This window comes from Strigops habroptila, chromosome 8 (genome assembly GCF_004027225.2).
Source record: "Strigops habroptila isolate Jane chromosome 8, bStrHab1.2.pri, whole genome shotgun sequence".
Classification (NCBI taxonomy): Eukaryota; Metazoa; Chordata; class Aves; order Psittaciformes; family Psittacidae; genus Strigops; species Strigops habroptila.
The window spans coordinates 5,172,226-5,196,011 of NC_044284.2; the positions used below are offsets into that span (position 1 = coordinate 5,172,226).

Here is a 23,786-nt window from a genome sequence, read left to right on the forward strand (position 1 = left end):
TGGACAAGCTGCTGAAGAGAATTCCCTGTTAGCTGCTTGCCACGGCCATCAATTTTGCCAGGAGCTAGGGATTCTGGGCCAAAAGGTATGTTTTTTTATCTTCAACTAATAGCAAGCCCAAAAACAAGGGGAAATTTTTTTAGACCACATTTTTGGTAAGAGCAGGAGTTCAGACTAACTTGAAAAAGTGTTTGGTTATATCAAGCATTTCATTTGTGCTTTAACTTCCAAGAATTCCCATGTCCGTAAATCAGAGTGATCTGGTTGAACAACTTCTCAATGCACCTGCACAAAAGCTAACCTTCCTGTCCTTTGCCCCCAGCATTTCAGCTAGGTCAGGTTAGGCTTTAGATACTTGATAAATTATAACCCAAGTTAGATTTTACCCGAGATTGTAGACAAATCTCAGCACACATACCAATTTTTAAGCTCTCTGCTATGATAAAGATATTTAAATCAGTTTTCCCTGTTCCAAGCTTTCACCTACTGGTGTTCATGGAAGTTACAGAAAAAAAGCCATTTAATTCATGAAGACACCAAGTACAGTCTCCGCTCTATAAAAAGTAATATTTTGTTTGGAAAAGGGCTAAATAGTAATGCCTATGGGAAAAAAAACCAAACTAGTTTTTTCAAGACCAATTTTCACTTAGTCCATATCAATGGAATGCAGAAAATCTTGTTTTCAGAAAAAATCCATTTTTAATGTTTAGAAACCTAGCCTGTACTGATCCGTATTGAAAGTTTACAGTCTGAACTCCTCCTCTCAAGCCGAGACGGTGCCTAAAGATCAATTCAAAGTAGTCGCGGAGGAAAAGCAAGCACAGAATAATCATTACACTTACAAAAACAAGTTTCATTTTTCACAGCTTTCTACAGAAGTTACTCTAAGTTTCTGTAATTTGACCTTACCTGGATAAACTCATTATCCTTAGATTTGAAAACGGGAAGTTCTTTTTACAGTAAGAAGCGAGTTCCGTGGTGTGTAGTCAATGTTTTCTTTCACTTAAAACTTTATAAATGATTTACTAATGCCAAACAGCTCTGCCAGGACTCTGGACCGAGCTAGCGCATTATTCTGAGGAAACTTTCAGTACAATTGGATTACAGAATGCCTTGTCAGACATAGCTTGATACAATTTGAGCTCTTTCCATTTCTAGCTGTTTAACTAATTCATGCTCTCCTTATTGACATAGAAACCAGCAATGAGAAAGAAACCTTTAAAAATATCCATCACCAGCAATTCCTCCAGCAGGCAGAAAGAATAGTTCCCTGTGTTCAGAGTACAATTCTTTGTCAACAAAAGTGCCACTGTGCTAAAATGCAGATTCAAACTGTTCTGAAACTACAGTGCATACAGCATAAGAGCATCAGATTTCTGTATTAAAGTGTAAAATCTCATGAGAGAAGGTACACTTCATAGGATGGCCTCTAATTAGAATTCACACAAGACTACTGTGGGATTGAACAACAGGTCTGGCTAAAATTTAATAAAACCAGACAAGATTCGCTAGCTTACTTAGTAAATGAAGAAAGCTGACTTGAAAAAGAAAGCCTAGCAAACCCAAGCTCTCATTCTTCTTTCAATAAGCAAGCTAGTCTAACTGCAGGGCTTAACAAGATGACTCTGGAAGTAAAGACATTAAGCTTCAACAGAGATAAGCGGTCCAAAGAACAGGTATTACTGGTTTTCAAATAAAAGTTAGTCGCTTAGTCATGAACAGAGTGAAATGCCCCAGATTGATCGAATGCAAATTAGCTTTCTTAAAAGCACTCTAACTTTCCTTCTTCTGATAAATTTTCATTTGCACAGTGAAAATTACATACAGTTCATCTTCAAAGCAGAGACAATCTCATAAACCACAAGGGGAAGAGGATGAGGTGGTTCGAGAAACTGCCTTCCATTCTCAGTCAAGAACTAGACAGATACAACAAATTGCCCGTAAGCTGTATTGCTATTAAGCTGCAGAACATGAACATGAGAGAAGATGATGCCACGTGACAGCATGGCATTAGCTCCTCCTCCTCCCAGTTACTCTTTTCTCTACTGAAAGTTACTGTCCTCATAACTGAATCAGCAGAGTTGAAACCAAAAAACAACTAGAGTTCCTCAACTGCCTCAGTGCAAAGTCCAGCACACCACCAAAACTGCAACACAGGCTGGTTTGAGCTAAACTACCAAACTCTGCACTTCACTACAGCAAGAGGGATAGTGATCTTCAGCAGGTAGCCAAGCCCTGCAGCTATCTGCCACGTCTAAAAACCTATCTGGAGCTCAAGTTCTCCTTTACAGTCAACCTCTCATGAACTACTGAAACATACTTGTCAAATATAGTCTAATTTTGCAAGAGGCCAGATGACTTATAAGACTTGCCTCAAAAGTACAAATAAGTATGGGTTCTAGGAACCCAGCATTAAGAAATCATACAGTTCAATTTTATCTCTTAGTGAGACTGTCAACTTGCAATCACTGTGCACATCATGAGCAACTGATCCAATTGAAAGTTGCATCTTGAGCTGTAGAAGGTGCAGATAAATATACCCTTATGGAAAGGCTGCCAAAGAAATGGTTGCTTACTATGTTAAAAAAAATAAACCAGGATGAACAGATAGAACTGATTAGGAAGTTGCTTTTCATGCAATTAAGACATCATGCATCTACCACCATCAGTGTAACAGCAGGAAGATGGCTGGACACTGTTCTATGTCTAACACAGCAGGTCATACAGTGGAAAGCAAGAACAGGGTAAAAATGGAAAAAGAGAAAATGGAATTCAGAAACCTAAGATTTCAAAAAGCTAACAGAAATAATAGTTTTGATCTAAGAAAGCAAGGAGGTTATATCAAAGTCTCATCCCTGAGACACTCTATTTTAAATTGGATACTGAAAATCATATGGCTCCAGTGCAATTTCTTCAGATGAGAGGCAGCTATAAACACTCCTATAAAACCAGGAGAGAACACCACCTTTCAGAGTTCCACAAAAACAGAACTACTGCACAAGAACACAAGTTCTTAAATCTCACGGCCTTGAAATTGCAATGTTGTGCCATGAAATTTTACCTACTATCCCTCCTTTAACAGCCTCTCGGCTGAAACCGTAATAAGCCAATTTTAGTCTCATTACTGTTCTTGGAAGATCAAAAAGGTTTCCATTCACCTGTTCTGTTCCTCAAGTTTAGCCAGTAACTCTAAGTCGTCTGGACTCAGCTGTGTTGGTGAGGATGGCGACAGCACGGGTGTAGACAGAGTGGTAGAGGAGGATGTAGTGTGTAATGAGGCAGATGGACTTGCCACCTGACTGGCCATTTGACTGACGGTGTGCGAGACGGTGTTCTTCACCCATGAGAGAGTAGAGCTCAGCTTTCCTGCAACCTTGTCTGTCGCCACCTGCCATGACAAAAAGAGGAGGATGCAAGAGTTATCTTTAATACCTTTATTTTCAGTAAACCTGCTGCCCTGAACAACGGAAGAAAAAATATACAATATGCCTGAAATGACATTGAGATTATGTATTTCTCCAGAACTGTCAGGCTGTTAGAAGCAACGCGAGCATCAACAGCAATACAATATCATAGAAGTAACATGCAAGTATGCTGCTAATCCACAAAGAAAGTATACTCACAGAGCTCATTTCTGCAGTACAGAAATACCACAGGATCCAGGATCAGCTCAGACTTCCCATTACAGAAATAAATAGAAATAAAAGCTTATTTTAAAACATCTTGATAAACTAATAATGACACAGAAACCACAGAAAAACAGATATAGAAATAATCAACTACTTCCCTGAAGGGCACTGAAGCAGTGCAAGAAAACAATTCAGACCACCCACTGCTCACCTTCAATTAATCCCTACAGTGGCAGGACAGAGGAGCAGGGCCACCACATTTCTAATCTACACCAAAGCACAAGATCCTCTAGCCAGTGCGCAGGAAAGTCACCAAGAATTTACACCCATGAATCTACTATAGCTCCCGAATGTCTTACATTAAGGCCTCACACTGCCAACTCCCTTCTCTTCCTCCTTTTCCCTCCAGGTCACCCTTACACCAATTGTCCTCTGATCCCACTGCCAGCATGTGGCCAAGCCTGCAGTTTGAGAGGAGTCAGGAGGAAGAGAGGTGCTACTAGAGCAGAAGGGAGCTCCAAGCAGACAGTCAGGGAAACCACGGATCCAGGAACGAGGAAGTTAACAGGGACTGATCATAATCTGCTGCCACTTCTTGAAGACCAGTGTTACAGGGTAATGCAGCCTCACAGATTCACTGATCACTAGCGAAGAAAGAGCGGCAGCCCCTGGAGGTATTTTCTAATGGACCCCTCACTAGAGCTTTCTTCCTCAACTGAAAATACAAGAGGCTTTGATCTCCAGTGATTCGGAGCTCAATTCTCCCCTGGCCCAACCTAGAGAAATTCCAGATGCACCTTAAAGTAAGAGCCAGCTGCCAAGCAAAATGTTAAACTTTTCAAAACCAACTCAAGAGCTGAAGTGGTGCTGCTGGCAACTATTTATTCTGACCTTTGCTGGCTTCCTCAAAACACTGAATTGCTCAGTGGTTGTCACAAAGAGCTCCGCAGTACAGCCAATACAGTAATTGCTAAGATACTAAAGACACTGAGCTACGGGAAAAAATCCCTTCCCAAGATCCTTCAGTAGAATCTAATTAAAGCAGAATTTCAACTGGAAAAAAGTAACTCCATTTCAACACACTGTGCATGTATCTACGTACTGTGCACAGTATATAGACTAACTGGTTGCTAAAGAAGCAGCTTTTCGATACAATGCTACCACTAACATTTTCTGTGAATCAAATCCTGAAGTATTTTATTTTCATGTCATATTGAAAGGAAGACACACTGGACATCTTAAGGCAACAAGAGGAACACTACAGGCCAATAGAGACTGTCAATCTCCACCAGCAACATAACACCTAAGAGCTCTCCTAGAGGACTGTGAAGAGATTTCCAGCTTCCACATGCTTAAGATTCATCCTGGAAGCAGTAACAACATTTTGCCAGAAATCTTCAGCTGCAGGGATACAAACCACAGGTTATGTCCCAGTGTAAGCATCAGAAAGGTCCCTGCTGGTTCATCTGTCACTGTTAGATAAGAAAGCTCAGGTATATCAATGTTTCACAAAAAAAGTCCCCAAACCAACACAATCTTTTCAAGACCATCTTTGAAAAATCCCTTCCAATACTAGCAGCATCTTTTATACAAGAACAGAGTAAAAATTGCTAGAGGTTTCAAAACCTTAAGCTTAATACATGCATTAATATTTCACTCAGTCAATATCCTTTGCCATCTATTACTATGAAAGGATAAATTATTGCTGTTTCACTTTGAATTATGATAAAGGTAACTCATACATCTCACTTAAGACTGATCATTTCCTTAAAGGCTTTAAACTGCCTAAAATATGATAAGTGATGCAACTATTCCAAAAATAACTGCTGGCAGAAACAGGCCCGACCTTAACAACACAGCAGAAATGACTGCCAAATGCAGCAGGTTTTAGGACTCACCCATTCTAAGAATCTTACATAGAAATATTAGAAAAGCAATGATTTTGAGTAATTCCCTATGGGACAGAAACAGAAAGTATACAACAAGTTTTATCTTTTTACAAAGTAACTAGGAAGACTTAAGGTGAAAAAGTAAATCCAAGGTGAGTCTGGCTTATCAATTATGAGGCTGATTCACCACATTAAGATACCTGAAACAGGTGTTGGGGTGAGGGACAGAAATCCAGAATCTTGCCAACATTCATTCATCACTATGCATTAAAAAACACTAATGTGAATGTTTGTAGAAGCCAATTATGTTAAGAACACTAAGAAAAAGCATGGTCAGAAAAACTCCATGCAAGACAGCAGTTAAATCATAACAATGACTCTAACAGCGCTACTGTTTCTAAAAGCAGCTCCAGGTTTCATTAGAATGTATTCAGAGAACTAGTAAAGTTCCCTGAAAAAGAGAAAAGTCAGAGCTATCTAATTGTTGAAATTAGTCCTTCTGCCTTTAATTATGCCAATGAGAATCAATTCAGCATGAACGATGGCAGATCCTGTCACTGGGTATCACCAGCTCCAGGAAACAGGAAAATCTGTATGAGCCTTTAGTTTAACGCCTCCCTGCTTCAGGGATGTGATTTTGCTTAACACAGCATTCTGCAAAGACTCAAGAAAGCCACTATCATTAAACCTTTAATCTTTTCTTTGTATTTTTTGAGAGAGTTTCCTCAAGGCTTTCCTAAACAAATGCTTCTTTTAAAAACTGGTTATTATTTAACCAGTGATACTTCTGCAGGCCTGCAGCAGTGTCTCCCTTTTGGCATCCCTTCCTTTACAGCAGCAATGCTCTGCACTTCAGTTATGAAGTGTCCTTCCCTTTGCTACTCTTCATTACTGGGGAAATCATAATCGTGTGCTCAGCTGTTTGTAGCAGAAACAAGGACAGCCAGATGACAGACACTCCACAGTGGCTGTCCCAAAACCTTAGCTAGGTCACAGCCTTTGCCATCATCCTCTCACTAAGCATAGGCATCTCTGCTACTTCCACTCTGCCCACCCTGAAGCACTCGCACTTGTGCAGTTGCTCTGCCTGAGCCCTCATGTGCTGCACCACAGCAGCAGCTCAAGCCCAGACTCTGCTCTCCAAGTCCCAACACCTACCAGATCTACAGAAGCTCTCCATCTCTGCAGCTAACCAGCTCAGGCTGGAAGCCCCCAGTTAAGGATGTCCTTTGCTCAGCTCACACGAGCCAGTTTTTCAACTATGCAAAGAGAATTGGTCTCCTGATTATTCACAGCATTCTTCAGATGTTGAAATTGGAGTTACATTTGAAGAATAACAAAGGTAACCTACATTGCCTGGGAAGCGTGCCAAATCATCAAGAGCACCATCAGGATGATCAAGCCATTATTAATTATTACTAATGTGTGATCAAAACCAGCGTTAACTCATTTTTAAATATTGCTTTTTCCACAGAGGGGTCTCGCTCCCGAACCTGCTGATCAGTCAGACTTCCAGCACAAATGCTGCTCCCAGCCCACTACCAGGGACACCACCAAAGATGCCCAGGTCTGGAGAGAAGCGGGCAGGGGTACACTGCCTTCACCCTGTGCAGGACGACACTGGGAATTGAGGAGGCACCATCCAGCTCCAAACCAGGTACACTCATTCTGGCTCCATGCCACACCAACAACTGCACTGCTCCTGGTTTGCCAGCAGAGTTCATTCACATCTCTCCGCCTAAGACCATCTAGATACCTCCTAAATAAGTGTGTGAATGTTGAGTTTGAAAATACTGATCTTTAAGATGATGAGGGGGATAAACCTTAACTACTAAAGACTTTCTATACTGGGACAGCTTCCAGTAAGCAAAAGAGCAGAACTACCAAGCAATTCTCACCCATTTGGTCAGTCATCACGCAAGGCACAGACCTGCCTGCTGCGTACTTTAAACTAATGTTTATATTTATATTACACAAACATACATACAATGTGCAGTTTATATATGCCAATTAAAATACATAAAATTCAGTATCTCAACTTTACATTTAGTATCTTTAATTAGCTACTGATCACAGCACTTATCACCTAGAGGATGTACAATTCTGTGTTTAGATTTTTTAGTTACTCAAAGGAGTACTGCAGTGGAGCAGCACTGGAAATATTTTAAGTAAGGCAAGCTGAAGGTAGACTGCAGCATCCCATATTAAAGACAATGATATAAATCCCGTTCCTTGAGAATCCCCAAGTAGCACTTTAAAGTAAGCCCATAAGTGTTACCACCACATATTTTTGCACTTGCCAGACAGAAAATATTTATTTTTCCATAGAAGTCTAACTAGATTTCTTTTAAAAAAAAAAAAAAAAAAAAAAAGGTATTTCACTGTAAACACTGAATTAGCTTAATACCCATATTCTGCATTTTTCTAAGGAAAATCTGTATTCAAGCTACAGGTATCTTGATTACCCAAATTACTGTCTCATTTCATGACAAAGTAAAATAACTGCAAGCCTTACACAAGCACTACTGCATATATGTTTTCCAATCTTTCTTCTTTTCATGAAAAGAGAAAGAAATGGGAACTTCCAGAATACAGGAAACAATCCTCATACTATTCTACACATAAAAAGAAGCCTCACATAATTGGGGCTGAAACTGCATATGTGGTTTTCAAGCCAGTTATATGGCATTCCTCAGACCCAGTCTCCTGCTTGCTTCAAAAACAGTTGATAGCATTCTAATACCTGAAGAATAAACTAAACTGACTCAGTCAGTGACATATGCAGGAGAGGCAGCTGATGAATCAGCCTGTTATCATAGTTCCTGACAAGCTAGAGATCCTAATTTAGGGCTCAAATATGGTTTCACTATAAGCTTCTTTTATATCATTTACACTACAAATTCATGTAATTGATTTCTGCTGAAGTCTGGGGAAAAAGTCCTGATTTACTCTCATATTCCTGATTTTTCTTGTAATATCACCTGGCAATGGTCAGGAATATTACAGCTAGCACTCACCAGCTTCTATTTCACTTGACATTCACTAGCCCTCCAAACCTTTCTGATACAAAGAACAAAGCAGTCTAACATCGTATATCGTGTAAATCTTAAGCTATTAGAAAGCTTTCTATAATATCATTTAATAAATACACATCCTTTAAGTCACCTTCAGACTCTAATATGTTAGGGTTTTGATGGCCACAAAACATCTCAAAGAAGAAACTTGAAGGTGCAAGTTCACATATGCAACATAACAATCTAATACAAAAGGCATTTTAAGGAGGTACTTCATTAGAAGTGTTGTAGTGATCCACTAAAGGCTGAAACCATTGCTCAAAGTCATACGAGTAACATTCCAATCACTGACCAAGTTGCACTGAATCCTATTTATTTCCAAGAAAAACCCAGGTTTTGCATTACCTCTGAAGGCCAGTGTGGTTTGCAACCTGTCAAGCACTGTCCCAGTATGCTAACTGGGAAGACAAACCACGGTGCTTCTACAGACACTACCTCCTGTTCATCTAAAGGTGGTCTCCTCCATCAAACAAGTTTCAAATCCGACACAGGAATGTAACAACCTTCAGGAAATCAGAGAGACCTCTTTTCAGGGAGAACAGAATTGGATACAGTGCCTTCGTACAAAAGATGGCTGAGAGCTCTTCAGAGCCGCAAGAGAAAATGCTGACGGACTACAGCAAAAACCTTTAACAGGGAACTGCCTTTGTTCCTTTGTTCTCTTAGACCTCGGTTTGGAAAATATCTTTGTATTTGAGGTTCAGCATACTAAGTTACATGCACATATACTTGAAGGACCACCCCCTTAGCTAACAAAACACAGGGAAGAACCAGATTAACCAGCTAAAATAAAGAACAACTGCAAAGTCAGTTTGTTTATGCACTAGATTGGAAGAATTCTCTTTCTCTTTTCAATAAAGTGCAATCCAATCATTTCACTGTAGTTCAAGTAAGAATCATCAGGCATTTACAAGAACGTAACACATGCTGAAGGACACATATGTTTATCATTAAAGCTCCTTTCTACAGATTTTGCTTTCCTCCTTGTTCCCCAAAGCCTAGCTTCCTTAATGCTGCTTTTAGCCAACTTCCTCCTGGAAAGGAGCCAGGACTAGCATCTAAACTACATTAGAGCAAAATCAAACAAAAGTATACAAATGCAGTTAAATTTACTAAAGGCCTTAAGTCCATATTTTGGATGTGAGAAACACCTAAGTCATATTTTTAAATATTCACTAAGCCTTAATTAAAAATCAATGTTTTTAACACAACTCTTTATTATTAAAAAAAAAAAAATAAAAATAGAACATTTGCAAGGAGTTAAATCAGTAAGTTTAAAAGGAGCCAGTATCAGACCCCATGAAAACACTATTCCATGCAATATCTGGTTTTATGTACCAGCAGCCCAAGTATTTTCCAGGTGTCATTCTCCTTGTTTATAGTTATTAGATAAACCTATGCCACAATCTACAGGCTAGAACCAAAATGCTCACCTCCCATTTACCAAAGTGTGCATAGGTCCCTTTCCAAAGGGATGTATCAAAGCAGACTTGATGGAGAAGCCAAAGAACATAAACATAGTCTTATGGAATATGGTGATACTTTATTTATTACTTACTAGAATTTTAAACAAATCAGGCAACAGGGTTGGTGAGACCCCACCTTCAGTATCTTACTCTCCTTTAAATGATCAGCTAAAGGGCCAACTTTCTATCGGTTACACTCAAATTCAAAAGAGTAAACCAGTTCCTAAATGACTGGCCGATAACCAGCTTTACTTGCAGGCTATAAATTCATTGCAACCTGCAGGTGCTGACAGAGAACAAGAAATAAAAGGTGCAAGTTTCAGAAGTGAGAAGTGTAACCAATTTAGTAATTTCCACATAGGAAAGTTGTGTAAGCTATTCAATAAACATAGTGGATTTAAACGCAGGTGCAGTCATCAACAGTCAATTCTGCTGACAGAATCCAAGCTAACATCTGTGGTCTTGCAGTAATACTTCATTTCACCCACCAATTTTCTTGGTATACCCATGACTTGTCTCCACAAGCACTTAGAGTGTAACTTGAGGCAAGCATATTTTTGTGGCTAAAGAAGGGTCTTCCTCTAAGCTAGCGGAGGCTGAAAGCGTGCTCCCGCAGCCTCCCCTGAGCACAGCACTTAGAGCAAACTCATTTTCCTCAGTTATTGCAAAAAGAAAAAGGAGATGGCTCTTCAGAGAGATGACATACCTACTCATCACCAAATGAAATCAGTTATTTTCTGATTAGTTGACCACTGCCTTTTACACTTGCATTTGGAAATCAGAATATTTACTTCTTTCAAAAAGGCTTACTAGTGGGAAATGCAAGGAAGATCAATGACACACTGATGATTTTTAGTGCCAGTCTGACACTAAAAAGACTACATAAAAATCCCTAACCTGTTCTACCATGGTCTGTCTTATTATGGAAATTTAACTTGCCTTTGCCATTTTGTCTTTAGAAAGACTGATCAAATTCTTTTTCCAAAGGGATGAGAAATACCTACTAAAGCTTCAGCCAAACCCATGAAGTTCCACTACTAATGTATTCCAAGGGAGGGAAAAAAATTACTTTGCTTAATGAATATTGGGGTTTATCCCTGCTATTTCAGAGAGCATGGAAGTTGAAATGTCTTTTTACTATGCCTGAAAGTAGTTCACTGTTAATATATATAATCAAGAAAAATACCTGAAAAATTAGAGCTTTAAAACTAACTTCCTCTGTACAACGTCACCCTAGAGAGTGATGTGGATGGTTCATGTCCAGAATGTTAGGGTTTGGCTAGCTACTGGTTTTTAACACGCATTTTAAGCGACACTCAATAGTTTTACCCTCCAGTAAGCTCTTCTAACATCCTGTTAGTTCACAATGCACAGTCAACTGGTGGCAACAACAATCCTCTATTAAAGGACTGGCCCCATCTGCCAGTCTGATGAAACCAAAGAAAAAAATGCATAGTTAATAGAGCCTAAGATGAGGATGAGTCAGAATTCTGTACCATCATAATGTAATTATACTTTTTTTAATTTAAAAAAGGATCAAAAACATGCTATGGTGTCATCATACAGGTATTTAATGCTATGCTAAGAATCGCTAAGACTTAGTCATGACAAGATGGTGTAAGAAAACTCAGATGCTTGAGAAGTTCAATAGCTTACCACGTAGGAGAACGCATTATAACAACCTATTACCAAAACATTAATGGTTCATTTGTTTGTTAATTTTAAGGATTAGACTGGAAGTAAAACCAATATAGATCAGACAAGATGACGCAGCCTGAAATAACACAAAGACCACAGCATGACCCCTGACAGCAGGACCAGGAGATCCCATCGTTCACTGCCTGAATCCCATAGCAGGCTTCACACTCCCCAGGCTCTCCCAAAACACCACCTCACTGCAGAGTTCACAGGAAGTCAAACCACATGAGAGTAAGAAAAAGCTATGATTCACTAAATCACTTCTGCTGCTACCTTGTCAGAATATCGTTTCTGTGTACACGCATACAACACAAACACATCCCAACTGTGTGTAAGATGAGCGCAGCAAGACAAGAGCCTCTGCGCTGTAACTAACCACCACCCATTCATTCCAGTCACCCTTGCCGCAGAAGGAAAGGATGCACTGCAACTACAGACACCTAAGCAGACAAGGCTACAGTGAAAGCACAATATTCCCTATTTCCAAGAAGCAAAAACTGACCAACAGATGATGTTGGTTGTTATGAACATGGAAGACACAAGGCTTTAATTCAGCATGCTAGCTACAAGCTTAAGTGACATATTCAAGAGCTTCAAAGAATATACCTAACAACTCCAAGTTACATACTCCTACAACCGGTACTATTTGCCTTTTTTTTTTCCTAATGATAACTATTTTAATCATGCCTTGGAAAAAAGTGAATTCAGAGTATATAATCAAAGCAGGTATAAGTTCTTTGAGGGGAAAAAAAGCATTCACACTCAAGATTTATTTTCTTTATTCTTTTCTTCTTCTGACTACCAGAAAAGATTTTTCTTTTAAAGATGCACTTGACATCAAATGATACCCAAATAATAAATTTTATTATGTCGCTTCCTTAAGCATTACACATTTTTCTTTTCTACAAGCGTAGAAAACAAACCAGGAAGAGTAAGAGAATGTCAACATAATACTTAGTATGCATACACCCAGCTTGGCTGGTTCCCCCTTCTGAACTGTGATAGCAGAACCCTGAATTAGCAAAGTCAACAATTCTGTTTTCCAAACGCTTTACTGACAAAAGGACTTGTCTTCCAATTTTTATTATGTCTCCATTTATTATCAATCCTACCCAAAGAACAACCTGACAGTAACACGGTTCAGGCACGTCCTTTCCTCCACCCCTTCTTGTGAATTTGGAAAAGCTTTTCTCCCATCTCTTCCTTTCCATGAACCCCATTTCAATCATTCTCGCCTCTAGCCATCTCCTGCTTACTTGTTCAAAAGCAATCAAACAAGCCCATGGAAGACAAACATATGGAGAACAGCAAGAAAGTAAAATCAATCCAAGGCACCCAGCTGTAGCTCAGGAAGTGCCTCAGCCTCAGCCCACAGGAGGTCAGGAGGAGATACAGGGGGAAGTCGGGCTGTTCTGGTGAAGCTTTCTTCTCCCAGTGTCTGCTCCTCTCAGTGACAATCCCTACAGCTGCTCTCAGCCCAGTTTATCGAAGTCAGGCAATGCTGATTCACAACACCAAGTGTTTTCCTCCTCCTCATGCCCCTCTTTTTCACTGCCCATCTTTATTTCCTCTCCTAATCCTTACTTGACAAAGAATTCAGATCTATAGATTTCAAAATAAGCCTTAAATCTTTATAAGTGTAAAGAGGCAGCTGTGCAATCATGATCAAACAGAAACCACACATTGAGAGAAGGGAAGAGAAACAAACAGGCATATTTATGCAAAACACTTTTCGTTACTATCCACCAGAAAAACAAACAAGATCCAGTCATTTTTCCCTTTAGAAACATGAAGCAATGCAAATTTTTTAAAAAATAGAAAAACAGTTTCAGATAAATACTTTTAGAGATAAGTAAAACATACTGAATACTGTCACCACTTCGTATGAACCTGCATCCTTTCTACATCTTTTGTATGTGATCTTCGAAAACAAAAAGATCCCATCCCAGGCTGATATGAAACACTGTTTTGATACAGCCAGTGTTAATGCAAGCTCATGCTGGAAATTCAAAATGGTACATGCCAACTTCATGTTTGCTATAGAAGTGCTCTGCTTTGCAGTGCTGGAAATTAGTAGGAATTAGATGGAACTACAGAAAAACGACACCAAGAATTCGAGCTGGAACACATAACAAGTAGCCACCACATCAGTATCGACTTTTTACCCTCATTATATAATCCCGCTCACGCAGCTGCAGCAGGACGTGCTAGGACTGAGACCTCGAAGCAGCGCTGGAAAACTGCATCTCTGTTCAGAACCGAAGACCCGCCGGTCCCCGCTTTAACGTTACTTCCACAGCACCGAGGCAGAGCCCCCCGCTGCAGACAGACCGGCCCGCCGGAGTCCCCCGGCCGAGGAGACAGCCCCTCCCCGCCGCCACCCGCGCCCGGCTCCACGCAGCGGAGCTACCAAAGACCCGTTCTCGACCCCGCGGCTGCCCAGCCGCGCCCGGGCCGCGGAGGGGCTGAGGAGCGCGGAGGGGCCGAGGAGCGCGGAGGGGCCGCGGCAGGCCGGCGCCGCGCACCGCGGCCTCCCGTCACCGCCACCCCGCGGGTCGCCGAGGGGCTTCCCCGCCCGCCGCTCCACCGCCCGCTCCACCGCGGCGGCAGGGCGCCGGCCCCTCAGCGCCCGCCGGTGCCCGCGGGGAGGCGACGCCCCGCAGCTGCCCGGCCCAACGGGAGGGGACGCCGGAGCCGGGGTCGCCGCGCCCCGCCTAGGCCCGGCCGCTGCACCGCCCGCGGCCCCTCTCAGCGGCGGGGAGCGGGGGCCCGGCCGCGCCTCACCTTGGAAGCGTTGCCCGCGGCAGCTCGGTGCGAGCATCGGCGTGTCCTGCCGCCGGCCCCGCGGAGCTGCGCCCTGCCCCCGGCCGCTCGGCCCCGGCAGCCGGGACACGTCCCGCGGCCGCGCAGGCGCACTCCGCGCGCAGCCGCCGCTGCCGCCGCGAGGGGCAGCCCCGCGCCCCTGCCGCCATGGACCGGCCGCGGCGGAGACAGGAACCTGCGGGGCCGTCAGATAATGGAAGCTTCATTGAAGTCACCGCTTACAGCACTACAGAGCGTACATAACTCTATGTGCTGCTTCACAGCCGAGGGCGCAAAGAACACGCTCCTAAAAGCCAAGTAAGAAGCAACAGCAAGAATAGGTTATAGGCAGGCCTCCAGCGTAGCTGTCTTTGCTTCAATAAGGCAATTGCTGTTGCAGACAACAGCAAAAAAATGCAATCGCTGCGAGACAACCACCCTGCGCAGACACAGGGAGAGGGTCCCTGCTCTCAGGAGATGCTGCTAAAGCACCAGTTTTATCCGTCCAAGTGACTTCTTCCATATGCAAGACGCTGCTCTGAAAGACCTGTGTGATACCTTGCTCTCCATATCATACCTGAGTAAACCCACCACGTGCATTACAACAGAAATTGAGAAATAGCAGGGAAAAAAGATAATTAAACACACTTTTTTCCTATTGATAAGTGTCATTAATAATAAACACTTCATTAACGCATTGAAAACACCAGCTCCACAACCAAGCTACCTCCACAAACTCAGAGCCTCTACCAGCAGCAGACACCCTTCTAACAAACGCGGTCACTAAAAGTGGGATCTGCCCCGAATTTGTAAGCTCAGGGGTGGGGCTGAGCAGCCCAGCTGGAGCCCCCATCACACGGGGAGGTGTGAGTAACAGCCCCAGTGTTGTGATGGGGGCTATTTCAGGAGCAAAAAGTCTTCTCATAGAGAAGGACAAGGAATTGACTGTGGTTTTTCTTGTTTAGCAGCAAGACTAATGGAGTTTTGCTTATGACACCACTGGCCCCCATGCTGCAGCTTAGGTACTTCATATCTGGAGTTAGCAGGTAGGAACCATGCTGGTGTTCGCCTGAGGTAGCAAACATTTATTATTTCTTTCATCCTCATGTCGTTATTTATATCAAATTAATAACGTTTAAAATATTGATCTATGTATAACAATTAATGTAGGTTTGGAGGTTGGGGTTTTTTGGTTGTTTGGTTTTGGTTTGGGGTTTTTTGGTTTTGTTTAGTTTGTTTTGGTGAAGGGAATGCAGGTAATCAAATGCATCGGGAGCAAAGGTGCTGCTTTGTGCCCTTTTTTCTGACAATGTCAAGGAATTTGGTGCTATTTGACCTGTTTGCCTCAGTATACGGGTGTACATATCCTCGTTTTAATTCATCAAATATCAATTTTCCCAAGTATCTATATAGGAACAGTGTTTGGTTGGGTTTTGGTTGGTTTAACGTTTTAGTTATCTACTGTTCGATGAACCATGAGGATTTTCCCTAGAAAACAAAGGGAGTTTAAATCCTACACCATTTCCATAACCGGCTGTTTTAAGATCACAGCTACCGATGTTTCTGTTGAAGAATCCCTTTGCTGTGATATACCCCTCGCTAACTCCTGCTTCGGCAGGTAACGAAGGAGCACTTGGGAGCGATGACAGGTTCCCTGGAAATCCTCCTCTGCGCGCTCCGGGAAGCGATCTGCAGGCAGGAGCGAGAACACGGACGACGCCGTCCCGCCGTGCAGCCGCTCCTCCAGGCCGGCAGGGGTCAGCACGGCCGGGGCCGGCTCTGGCGGCGTGGCCCCGCCTCGCCGGGCTGGCGAGGAGCTGCGGCTGCGCGGCGGGCGCGGCCTTTTCCCCCCTGCTGCGGAGCGCAGTCGTTGTGCGGAGCGGGCCCCGGCCTAGGCCTAGACCGGACAGTACCTGGCACGATGGTCAGTACCGGCCCCGCGGGACGGCCGCGCCTCGAGGATGCTCTGCCCGCCGCGCCGCGCCCGCCGCGCCGCTCCGCCCGCGCGGATGGAGCCGGATTGGTTCAGGCCCGGCGCCGGCTGCGGCCGCTCCAGCGTGGCAATGGCTGCCATTAGCGCCGGGGCTGCGGCTCGGCGCGGCCCCGCTGCCGTTCGTGCTGCCGCTCTGGGGCGGCCACAGACCGGCTCAGCCCCGGCCCGCCGGTGCGTGGCGGCGCGGCCCGGTTTGACGGAGCCCCGCGGCAGCCGGCGGGAGGCCCGGGGCCTGTGGCCGCCGTCCTGCCGCGGGGCAGCGGGGCTGAAGGGTGCGGGAGCGCGGGTCCCGTCGCGGTGGCGGCCGAGTGCGCCTTCGCGGGGCCGCCGGAGAAGCGAGCTCCGCGGCCCTGGGGGAGTGGCTGGGAGCGACACTGCTGCGGGCCATGCAGGCACACGTTCGGTTAACAGGTCTGCGTTCTGGTTTTCTCCTGAAACCATGGACTTCCCGGGAGAAATGTGCGTTAGTTCCTGTGGGAAGGATAAAGCTTCCGAGTTTGGTGTGGTTTTGGGGCTTCCCCCTCCCCCCCCCAATGATGCTTTTCATTTAAATGCACAAGTAAACCTCTTTTAGTCCTAATTTCACCACGGTTTTACTCATAGGACATACAATTAGAATGATCTTAGCTCACGTGGTTCTATGGTAATAACATCCAGTCGTATTTCTTATTCAAGGGGTTTGTGAAAGTTGTCAAGAATAAGGCATACTTCAAGAGATACCAAGTGAAATTCAGGAGAAGGAGAGGTATGGTTAAATTCCCTGTGATGTATAGTTAAGTGTCACTGATGAATGTTCCTACTTTATTCACGGATGTTTTCCACACTGTAACTGTTGTATTTCAGAGGGAAAAACTGATTACTATGCCCGCAAGCGTTTGGTAATTCAAGATAAAAACAAGTACAACACCCCTAAATATAGGATGATTGTGCGTGTTACCAACAGAGACATCATTTGCCAGGTAAGGTCTGTGCTGCTGCTGCTGCTTCCCTGCCAGCCTTCCCAGCGTGAAGCAAACAGCAAGAGTGGAGTGGCTGAAGCAGCTGGGGGTTTAAGCTTCATCTGAGCAGCTTTTATATTGTAAAGTAGTTCCTTAGAGGAGAACAATCTTTAACGTTGCTGCAACTTCAGTCATAAAGCATATTCGTGATACAAAACAAGTTTTAGTAGTGTCAGCATCCTTCAGCCAGGTTATTAGTAATACAAAGCTGCTGGTTTGATGATGCTGATGTTAGTAAAGATCTTGGGGAGGGGGAGGATTTCTCCCTATTTTGTTTCTGCTGTATTTACAGTGCTTCAAAAAGAGTCTTTGTGCTTGACTGAAGGCAGCAGGGTTGACTCTGACCTGTCAGCCTGCATTGACAGTTGCACTGTATCTAAAAGTGCCTTCTGAGAGGGTTTTTTCCTGTGGTGGCATGTGGATGATGTGAAGCAGCGAGGCCGTATGATGCCCTTCTTGTGAGACTAAAGGAGACTGGTAGATAAAAACAGTAGGCATTTGGTCATCCTCACTGAGCACGCAGTCGTGTATTGCATCATACACCATTCCTCGCTGTGGTTCACTTTCCTGTTTTGTTTCCAGAATGTTTTGATGAATTTTGAAGTTAAAAACTTAGCCAGTATTTACTATATTGTAAATACATGTTGCTAACCTCAGAAAAGGAGCAGCTGGAAAAGTTAACTGGTCTGCTTTTTTTATGGGATAATGATCTGTTGAGGACAGTGGTGAGTGCTGTTTTTACAGTCAGTTCAGACCCTGATGAGGTGGTTTTATCTTTTGAAACTCAAAAGTCAGTGGTGGCAGGCACTGACATCTGACAGATGGTGCCTGTCCAGTGTGTAAGAATACTGCAAAAAGGGGACAACTTTTGGATGTAGGAAGGAGGTATGGGAGTCGAAAGGAGAAGGTTCTGTAGGTGAAAGGAACAGGAGAAACACATCTGATAGTACTGCTGTCTCACAGGAGACCTCAGAGATGGTGAACATCTCAGACCCATTACTAAAATAATTCCATAAGGTTATCATCATAGAATGGTTTGGGTTGGAAGCGACCTTAAAGATCGTGTAGTTCTAACCCCCTGCCATGGGGGGTTCATAAGAATATTATCACAAACTCTATATCAGATGCTGTTTGCATCTTCCTGTGGTGTGTTATATACTGTGTTATGCAGAAAGTGGACAGGATCCATCCACATCCATAATGAGTCTTGGAAAGGTTGCTTTTGTAGGCAGTTTCCTGGCCTCTTGATGTGTGTAGAGAGGTAAATGAAAGTTGTTGCTGACATGGACTTTCTCTGGCCTAATGCAAAGTTGGCTTCTTTTTGTCTGTACTTTAGGACTTAATTATGCCTTTAAAAAAGAAAGAATGAAAAGAAAATGACAAGCCCTTGAGCTTGCATGCAGGGGTTGGCAGTGCGCTGGGCATTGCTGTATAGTACTCCTGTCACCTCAAGTAGATGTCAAAGAAACAATAAACCGAGCCCAGATTCTTGTGAGAATACTAATGCTTGTTTCCTTGTCAGATTGCGTATGCCAGAATCGAAGGTGACATGATTGTCTGCGCTGCTTATGCCCATGAGCTGCCAAAATACGGTGTGAAGGTTGGCCTGACCAATTACGCAGCAGCGTACTGCACAGGCCTGCTGATGGCACGCAGGGTAGGTGCCTGTCCAGGCTGCTGCTCGGGTTTTCTTACCAAAGGCAAAGCCCACTTTCTCCAGTGGTGTGCTGGTGTTGATACATGGCTCTGTGGGCTTCTCTGGATAGTAACTTTTGCTTTTTACCATATAGATTTGGTGGCCTCCTGTGACTGTCAAATCACAGTAAGAAGTATGACAGCACACAGGTTCAACTCCAGCAGCCCACTTTTAGGTCCCAGCACTTAAGTTTGGTGGAGGGAGGGAGTCAGGATAAAAATAGAAGAAATGTACCTCTAAGAGTTTGAAAACATGTAAACAGCATCCATCCATTTTCCAAATCAGCTCTGGAACATGTCTTTAAGTTCACTAATGTACCTGTTGGAAGAAAAGGTTGAAACATGTAAGACATGCTTACAGTGATAGTTGTTAAAAGCTTTGTTATTAGTACGGGGTGCTAATTTTTGTAAAGAAATTAGTTAAAACATGAAGATTTTACTGCAGATTTGTGTTTTACAGTGGTGGTGGTTCTTCACTTCATTGATAAATGGAAAGAATTTCAGAAGTGCCTTTTGTGTTTGTTTTCCTTCCTACAGCTTCTGAATAAATTTGGCCTTGATAAGATCTACGAAGGCCAAGTTGAAGTGACTGGTGATGAATACAATGTAGAGAGTGTGGATGGAAAGCCTGGTGCTTTCACATGCTACCTGGATGCAGGTCTTGCCAGAACTACCACTGGAAACAAAGTCTTTGGTGCTCTGAAGGGTGCAGTGGATGGTGGTCTGTCCATCCCCCATAGGTAATCTAGTCTGTTTGGAAGGATTCCTTTAGAATTAACCTGAAATTCATCTGTAGGTGACAGCCTACATACACTGTCTGTCACTTAATGTGCTGGTGACCTGGGAATGATAATGTAGCCTTTGGTTCTGGCGTGGGTTTGGGTTTTTGTTGTTGGTTCATGGGTGGTTGTTTAATCCAGAAGTTCAGTTCTGAGAATGCTGCTGGGAATCTCGCAGCTATGAAGAGATGTTTTTAAACTTCTAGAAACTAAAAAGCCATCTTGTTGCTTTGACTTAAGGTCACTAAGTGATTGCATGCAGTTAATATCCTTTAGTATTCGGTTGGTTTAAGTGTTTAGCAAATTGTGTGTATGTACTGATTTCAGTGCAAACGACTGTACGTACCAGGTACAAAACCACTGATGCTTGCTGCAGATGTTGGGATAATAGTAGGTCTGAGCAGTCCACCTGCACTTAAAATTCCTATACAGAAGTTTTGACAACTCCTGTCATAGGCTATGAATGACTAAACCAAGATGCTCAGCAGTGTTACCCAACACTGATGCTACTGTTGGCTGCTTCTTTCTGCTAGCAGCAGTGGATGGTGGGGGATATGAGCTCTGTTGTGTATTTTCTTCCCTTCTCCCATGCTCTTCTGTTCATTCTTGACTAATTTAGCAGTTTTTCTGACTTGGCTGCTATGTGATGATACTCCCAATGACTGAACACTCTGTAGTTGGTCCATGGTGTGTATGTGATGTACAGCACTGTTTCAAGACGGGACTGATGGCAGCTGAGATGAACTTAAAACTTCCATCTCTTACTTTTCTTTATCTCTTAATTTGTAATTAGAGGGTCCTATCCCTCAGTTATCTGTAGGAGAATCTGATGTGTTGGTCATTTCTGCATGGAACTTAGCCTCTGAATTGGAGCATTTGGCAATGTGTCTTAATCTGTCTGTAATGCTGTTTCACAGTACCAAACGTTTCCCTGGGTATGACTCGGAAAGCAAAGAATTCAATGCAGAGGTTCACCGCAAGCATATCATGGGCCAAAACGTTGCAGATTATATGCGTTACCTGATGGAGGAGGACGAAGATGCTTACAAGAAACAGTTCTCCCAGTACATAAAGAACAACCTAACACCTGATGGGGTGAGATTTCTCTCTGGTTCATGTGCATTAATAGAGGTGCTGTTAAGTCTTGCGTAGAGACTTCTCTAGTAATGCAGATAAGATTAATATGTAAAATAATGTGATTCATGTTGTTTGTTATCCATGCAAAGAAAATATTTTTTCCTTTTTTAAGGGCTCTGTAGTATACTGTAGACCTTTTGAAAGCAAGATCTTTTTTCCTACCATGAAGCTTGATGTTCTGCCTGTAAATCTAAGCTTACAGGACTGCATTCTAAGCTGGACTGTTTTTTTGGGGGGGATTTTGTCTGATATAGAAATTAACTTAAAATTTCTGTACATGCTGCCCACTCATTCCTGATCCCACACCACAGCCTGTCATTTCTGCAGCTGTGGGGACGTGCTCTGTGTCCAATCTGTTCTAGCATTTTTGTGACCCTATAGGTAATTCCATGACCCAGGTGAATATAGACTAGCTCGAGCTAGCTCTGTTGTGGAAGCTGGAATCTCTTGAAACTAGAGAGACTGTAACACATCTTATTTCAGAGTATTTTGCACAAAATACTAGAAAATGGGCAAGATTACCAAGCTATTCTCACTTCTTTCAAGTGTTCCAACTCCTTTCAGATAGCTTGTCTTGCTGCCTGTAATATTCTTGCCTGGTTTCCCCAATTACTGGTCCTGAAGCTCCAAGCAAACATTCTCACATCATTTTTCAGGCTGTGAAAAACTTAACTTTATTCTTTGTCCCTTTATTGCTTTGTGGCTTGGAGAGGTTTGAGTTTTTTGGGGTGTTCTTTTTGTAAACTTAATTAATTGCTACTTTTTGTAACTTAGTATTCACTAAAAAAATAAGTAATGTTATATTGTAAATGCCAACTTCATCTAGTTTATTAATCAAACAATATTTATAGCTTGTATTGCAATGAAGTGAGTCCAGGACTTTTGGCAGTAGCTAGACACTTAGTCTTCGTGCATCTAGAAGACTTCTCACAGTTGGGCTCTAGTGATCTTAATTAACCATCAGCAAAGGTATTCTTAGAATTGGTGCTGTTATGGAGCCATAGTTAGTTTTGGGACAGAGCAGCATTATTGCACCCTTGGGGACAATGCAGGGACTGTCATAGTTCTTGCAAGACTTGCTATTCTGAAGCTGCTTTCACAGCTTCTACTTCTTCCCTCCTACTGAACAGCTTTGTAACATGTGCTACAGTGGGCTTTGAAAGGTGGTAAGATGACATGTCTGATGACAGAGTTTGTGTGGAATAATTTTGGCATAGTAAGTAAACATGAAGTATTTTATTCTAGGTAGAAGTAGAATAACTTTCTAGACTGCCTTTTAATTGCAATGTGGGGAAGCTATGACACTGAAAGCAGGCTTCAGAGGAAATAGTATTTCAACTGCAAGATGATAACCTGTATTTGAGAGACTTGTGATTTGGCTGTAGTTAACTCTATGGCCTTGGTTCCTTAACTGTAAAATCAGGATAAAACTACTTTCTCTTGTTTGTGTCTAAGTTGTGGGTTTTACTACTGAAATTGCATCCTAGTGACAGCAGGAATTCAGTATGCTGTGGCAGTGTATGAAAAGTATTTTAAAGGCAACCATGCAAAATTACAAGCTGTATTGTTATGAAACCCCTTTCTAGTGCATGCTCTGGTCAGGGTGTGTTGGATTTTTGACATGATGGTACAACTGGACCACTATGGAGAATTGAACAATTTTTGATATATATATATTTTTTTAAGATGGAAGAAATGTATAAAAAAGCCCATGCTGCTATACGGGATAATCCAGTCCATGACAAGAAACCCAAGAGAGAAGTCAAGACAAAGAGGTAAAACTCTCATTCTCTTTAACATGAATGTGACCGTTAGAGACACTTCTGGGTGTGTTAAAACAAGTAATGAATTCTCATTGCAGTTGTGTCAAAACTCACGTGTTTTAGTTGAGATTAGGATGCAAACAGTTCTCTGTCACTTTGTCTTGAGTTAATTTTAGCAGTAGGAATCTAGACTTTAAGAGCTGTCAACTATATAAAAGTATTTTTCAAGTGGAGCATGCTTGTGGCCTGAATAGCTGGAAGTCTTTGAAGTGTGTATCTTCAGCTGTTAAATGTCTTCAGTGGGAAAGCTGCTTCTCTGACTGATTAGTCAGTACTAAACTATTTTGATTTTTTCAGGGTTCTGGGAGAAAAGAAATCAAGGCCCAGCTTTTGCATTGGGCTTGACAGTGTCTATATTCTAGTCACAAGAGTACTGACTGAGCTTACCTTGTGAGGAGTTAAACTGCTGCAGTCCAACCACGTAGTCTGGTGTACCCAAACTACAGCTTTAAATCATTATAAGGAAATGGTGTGTTACAGAAGTGAGACGATGTTCTAGTCTTGATACACATACTTGATCACAGTTCTGGTGCATTGCAGCTTGCTTGACCACCTTTTTGCTTATTTCTGCCTGGGCTATATCATACGTTGTGCTTGCATTGCAGATGGAACTGTCCCAAGATGTCCCTCGCCCAGAAGAAGGACCGTGTTGCTCAGAAGAAGGCGAGCTTCCTCAGGGCCCAGGAGCGTGCAGCCGATAGTTAAGACAACTAGATAGTTGGCTATGAAGCTTTGGAAAAAGTGGCAATAAATTTATTGAGTAAGCAGCTGTGCAAGACTGGCTTATTTATGTATCTTAGAAA

General features: G+C 42.8%; 2 protein-coding genes and 1 non-coding gene across 14 annotated transcripts in view; 2 read left to right on the plus strand and 1 right to left on the minus strand.

Annotated features, from left to right (window-relative positions):
- Positions 1–14,738, minus strand: part of EVI5 (ecotropic viral integration site 5) — a 79,303-nt gene extending 64,565 nt beyond the window's left edge. For 7 of the 12 annotated variants that reach the window (XM_030496265.1, XM_030496259.1, XM_030496258.1 and 4 more), the window contains exons 1-2: positions 3,624–3,681; positions 3,159–3,388 (exon numbers count right to left, since the gene is read on the minus strand). In XM_030496265.1, coding sequence (XP_030352125.1) covers positions 3,159–3,388; positions 3,624–3,632 — 239 coding nt within the window. In that variant the 5' untranslated portion in view covers positions 3,633–3,681. Of the gene's footprint in view, positions 1–909; positions 1,739–3,158; positions 3,389–3,623; positions 3,682–13,921; positions 14,403–14,540 lie in introns of those variants that run through there. The other 5 variants (XM_030496264.1, XM_032920135.1, XM_030496257.1 and 2 more) reach the window with 3 other exon arrangements.
- Positions 14,739–16,343: 1,605 nt separating this feature from the next.
- Positions 16,344–23,750, plus strand: RPL5 (ribosomal protein L5). The gene is made up of 8 exons (XM_030496268.1): positions 16,344–16,482; positions 17,227–17,296; positions 17,395–17,510; positions 19,072–19,206; positions 19,782–19,984; positions 20,941–21,118; positions 22,847–22,935; positions 23,589–23,750. Exons 1-8 carry the CDS (start codon positions 16,480–16,482, stop codon positions 23,686–23,688), a joined length of 894 nt encoding a protein of 297 aa, XP_030352128.1. The 5' UTR covers positions 16,344–16,479; the 3' UTR covers positions 23,689–23,750.
- LOC115612396 lies at positions 20,662–20,758 on the plus strand. The gene has a single exon (XR_003992995.1). It is a non-coding gene; the product is annotated as a small nucleolar RNA SNORD21 (small nucleolar RNA).
- Positions 23,751–23,786: the final 36 nt, after the last annotated feature.

Bases quoted from the DNA above. Each gene is read 5' to 3' on its own strand.
- RPL5 (XM_030496268.1), top strand. The intron at 17,511-19,071 runs GTAAGGTCTGTG...TTTCCTTGTCAG, and splicing joins ACAGAGACATCATTTGCCAG to ATTGCGTATGCCAGAATCGA. The intron at 22,936-23,588 runs GTAAAACTCTCA...CTTGCATTGCAG, and splicing joins AGAGAAGTCAAGACAAAGAG to ATGGAACTGTCCCAAGATGT.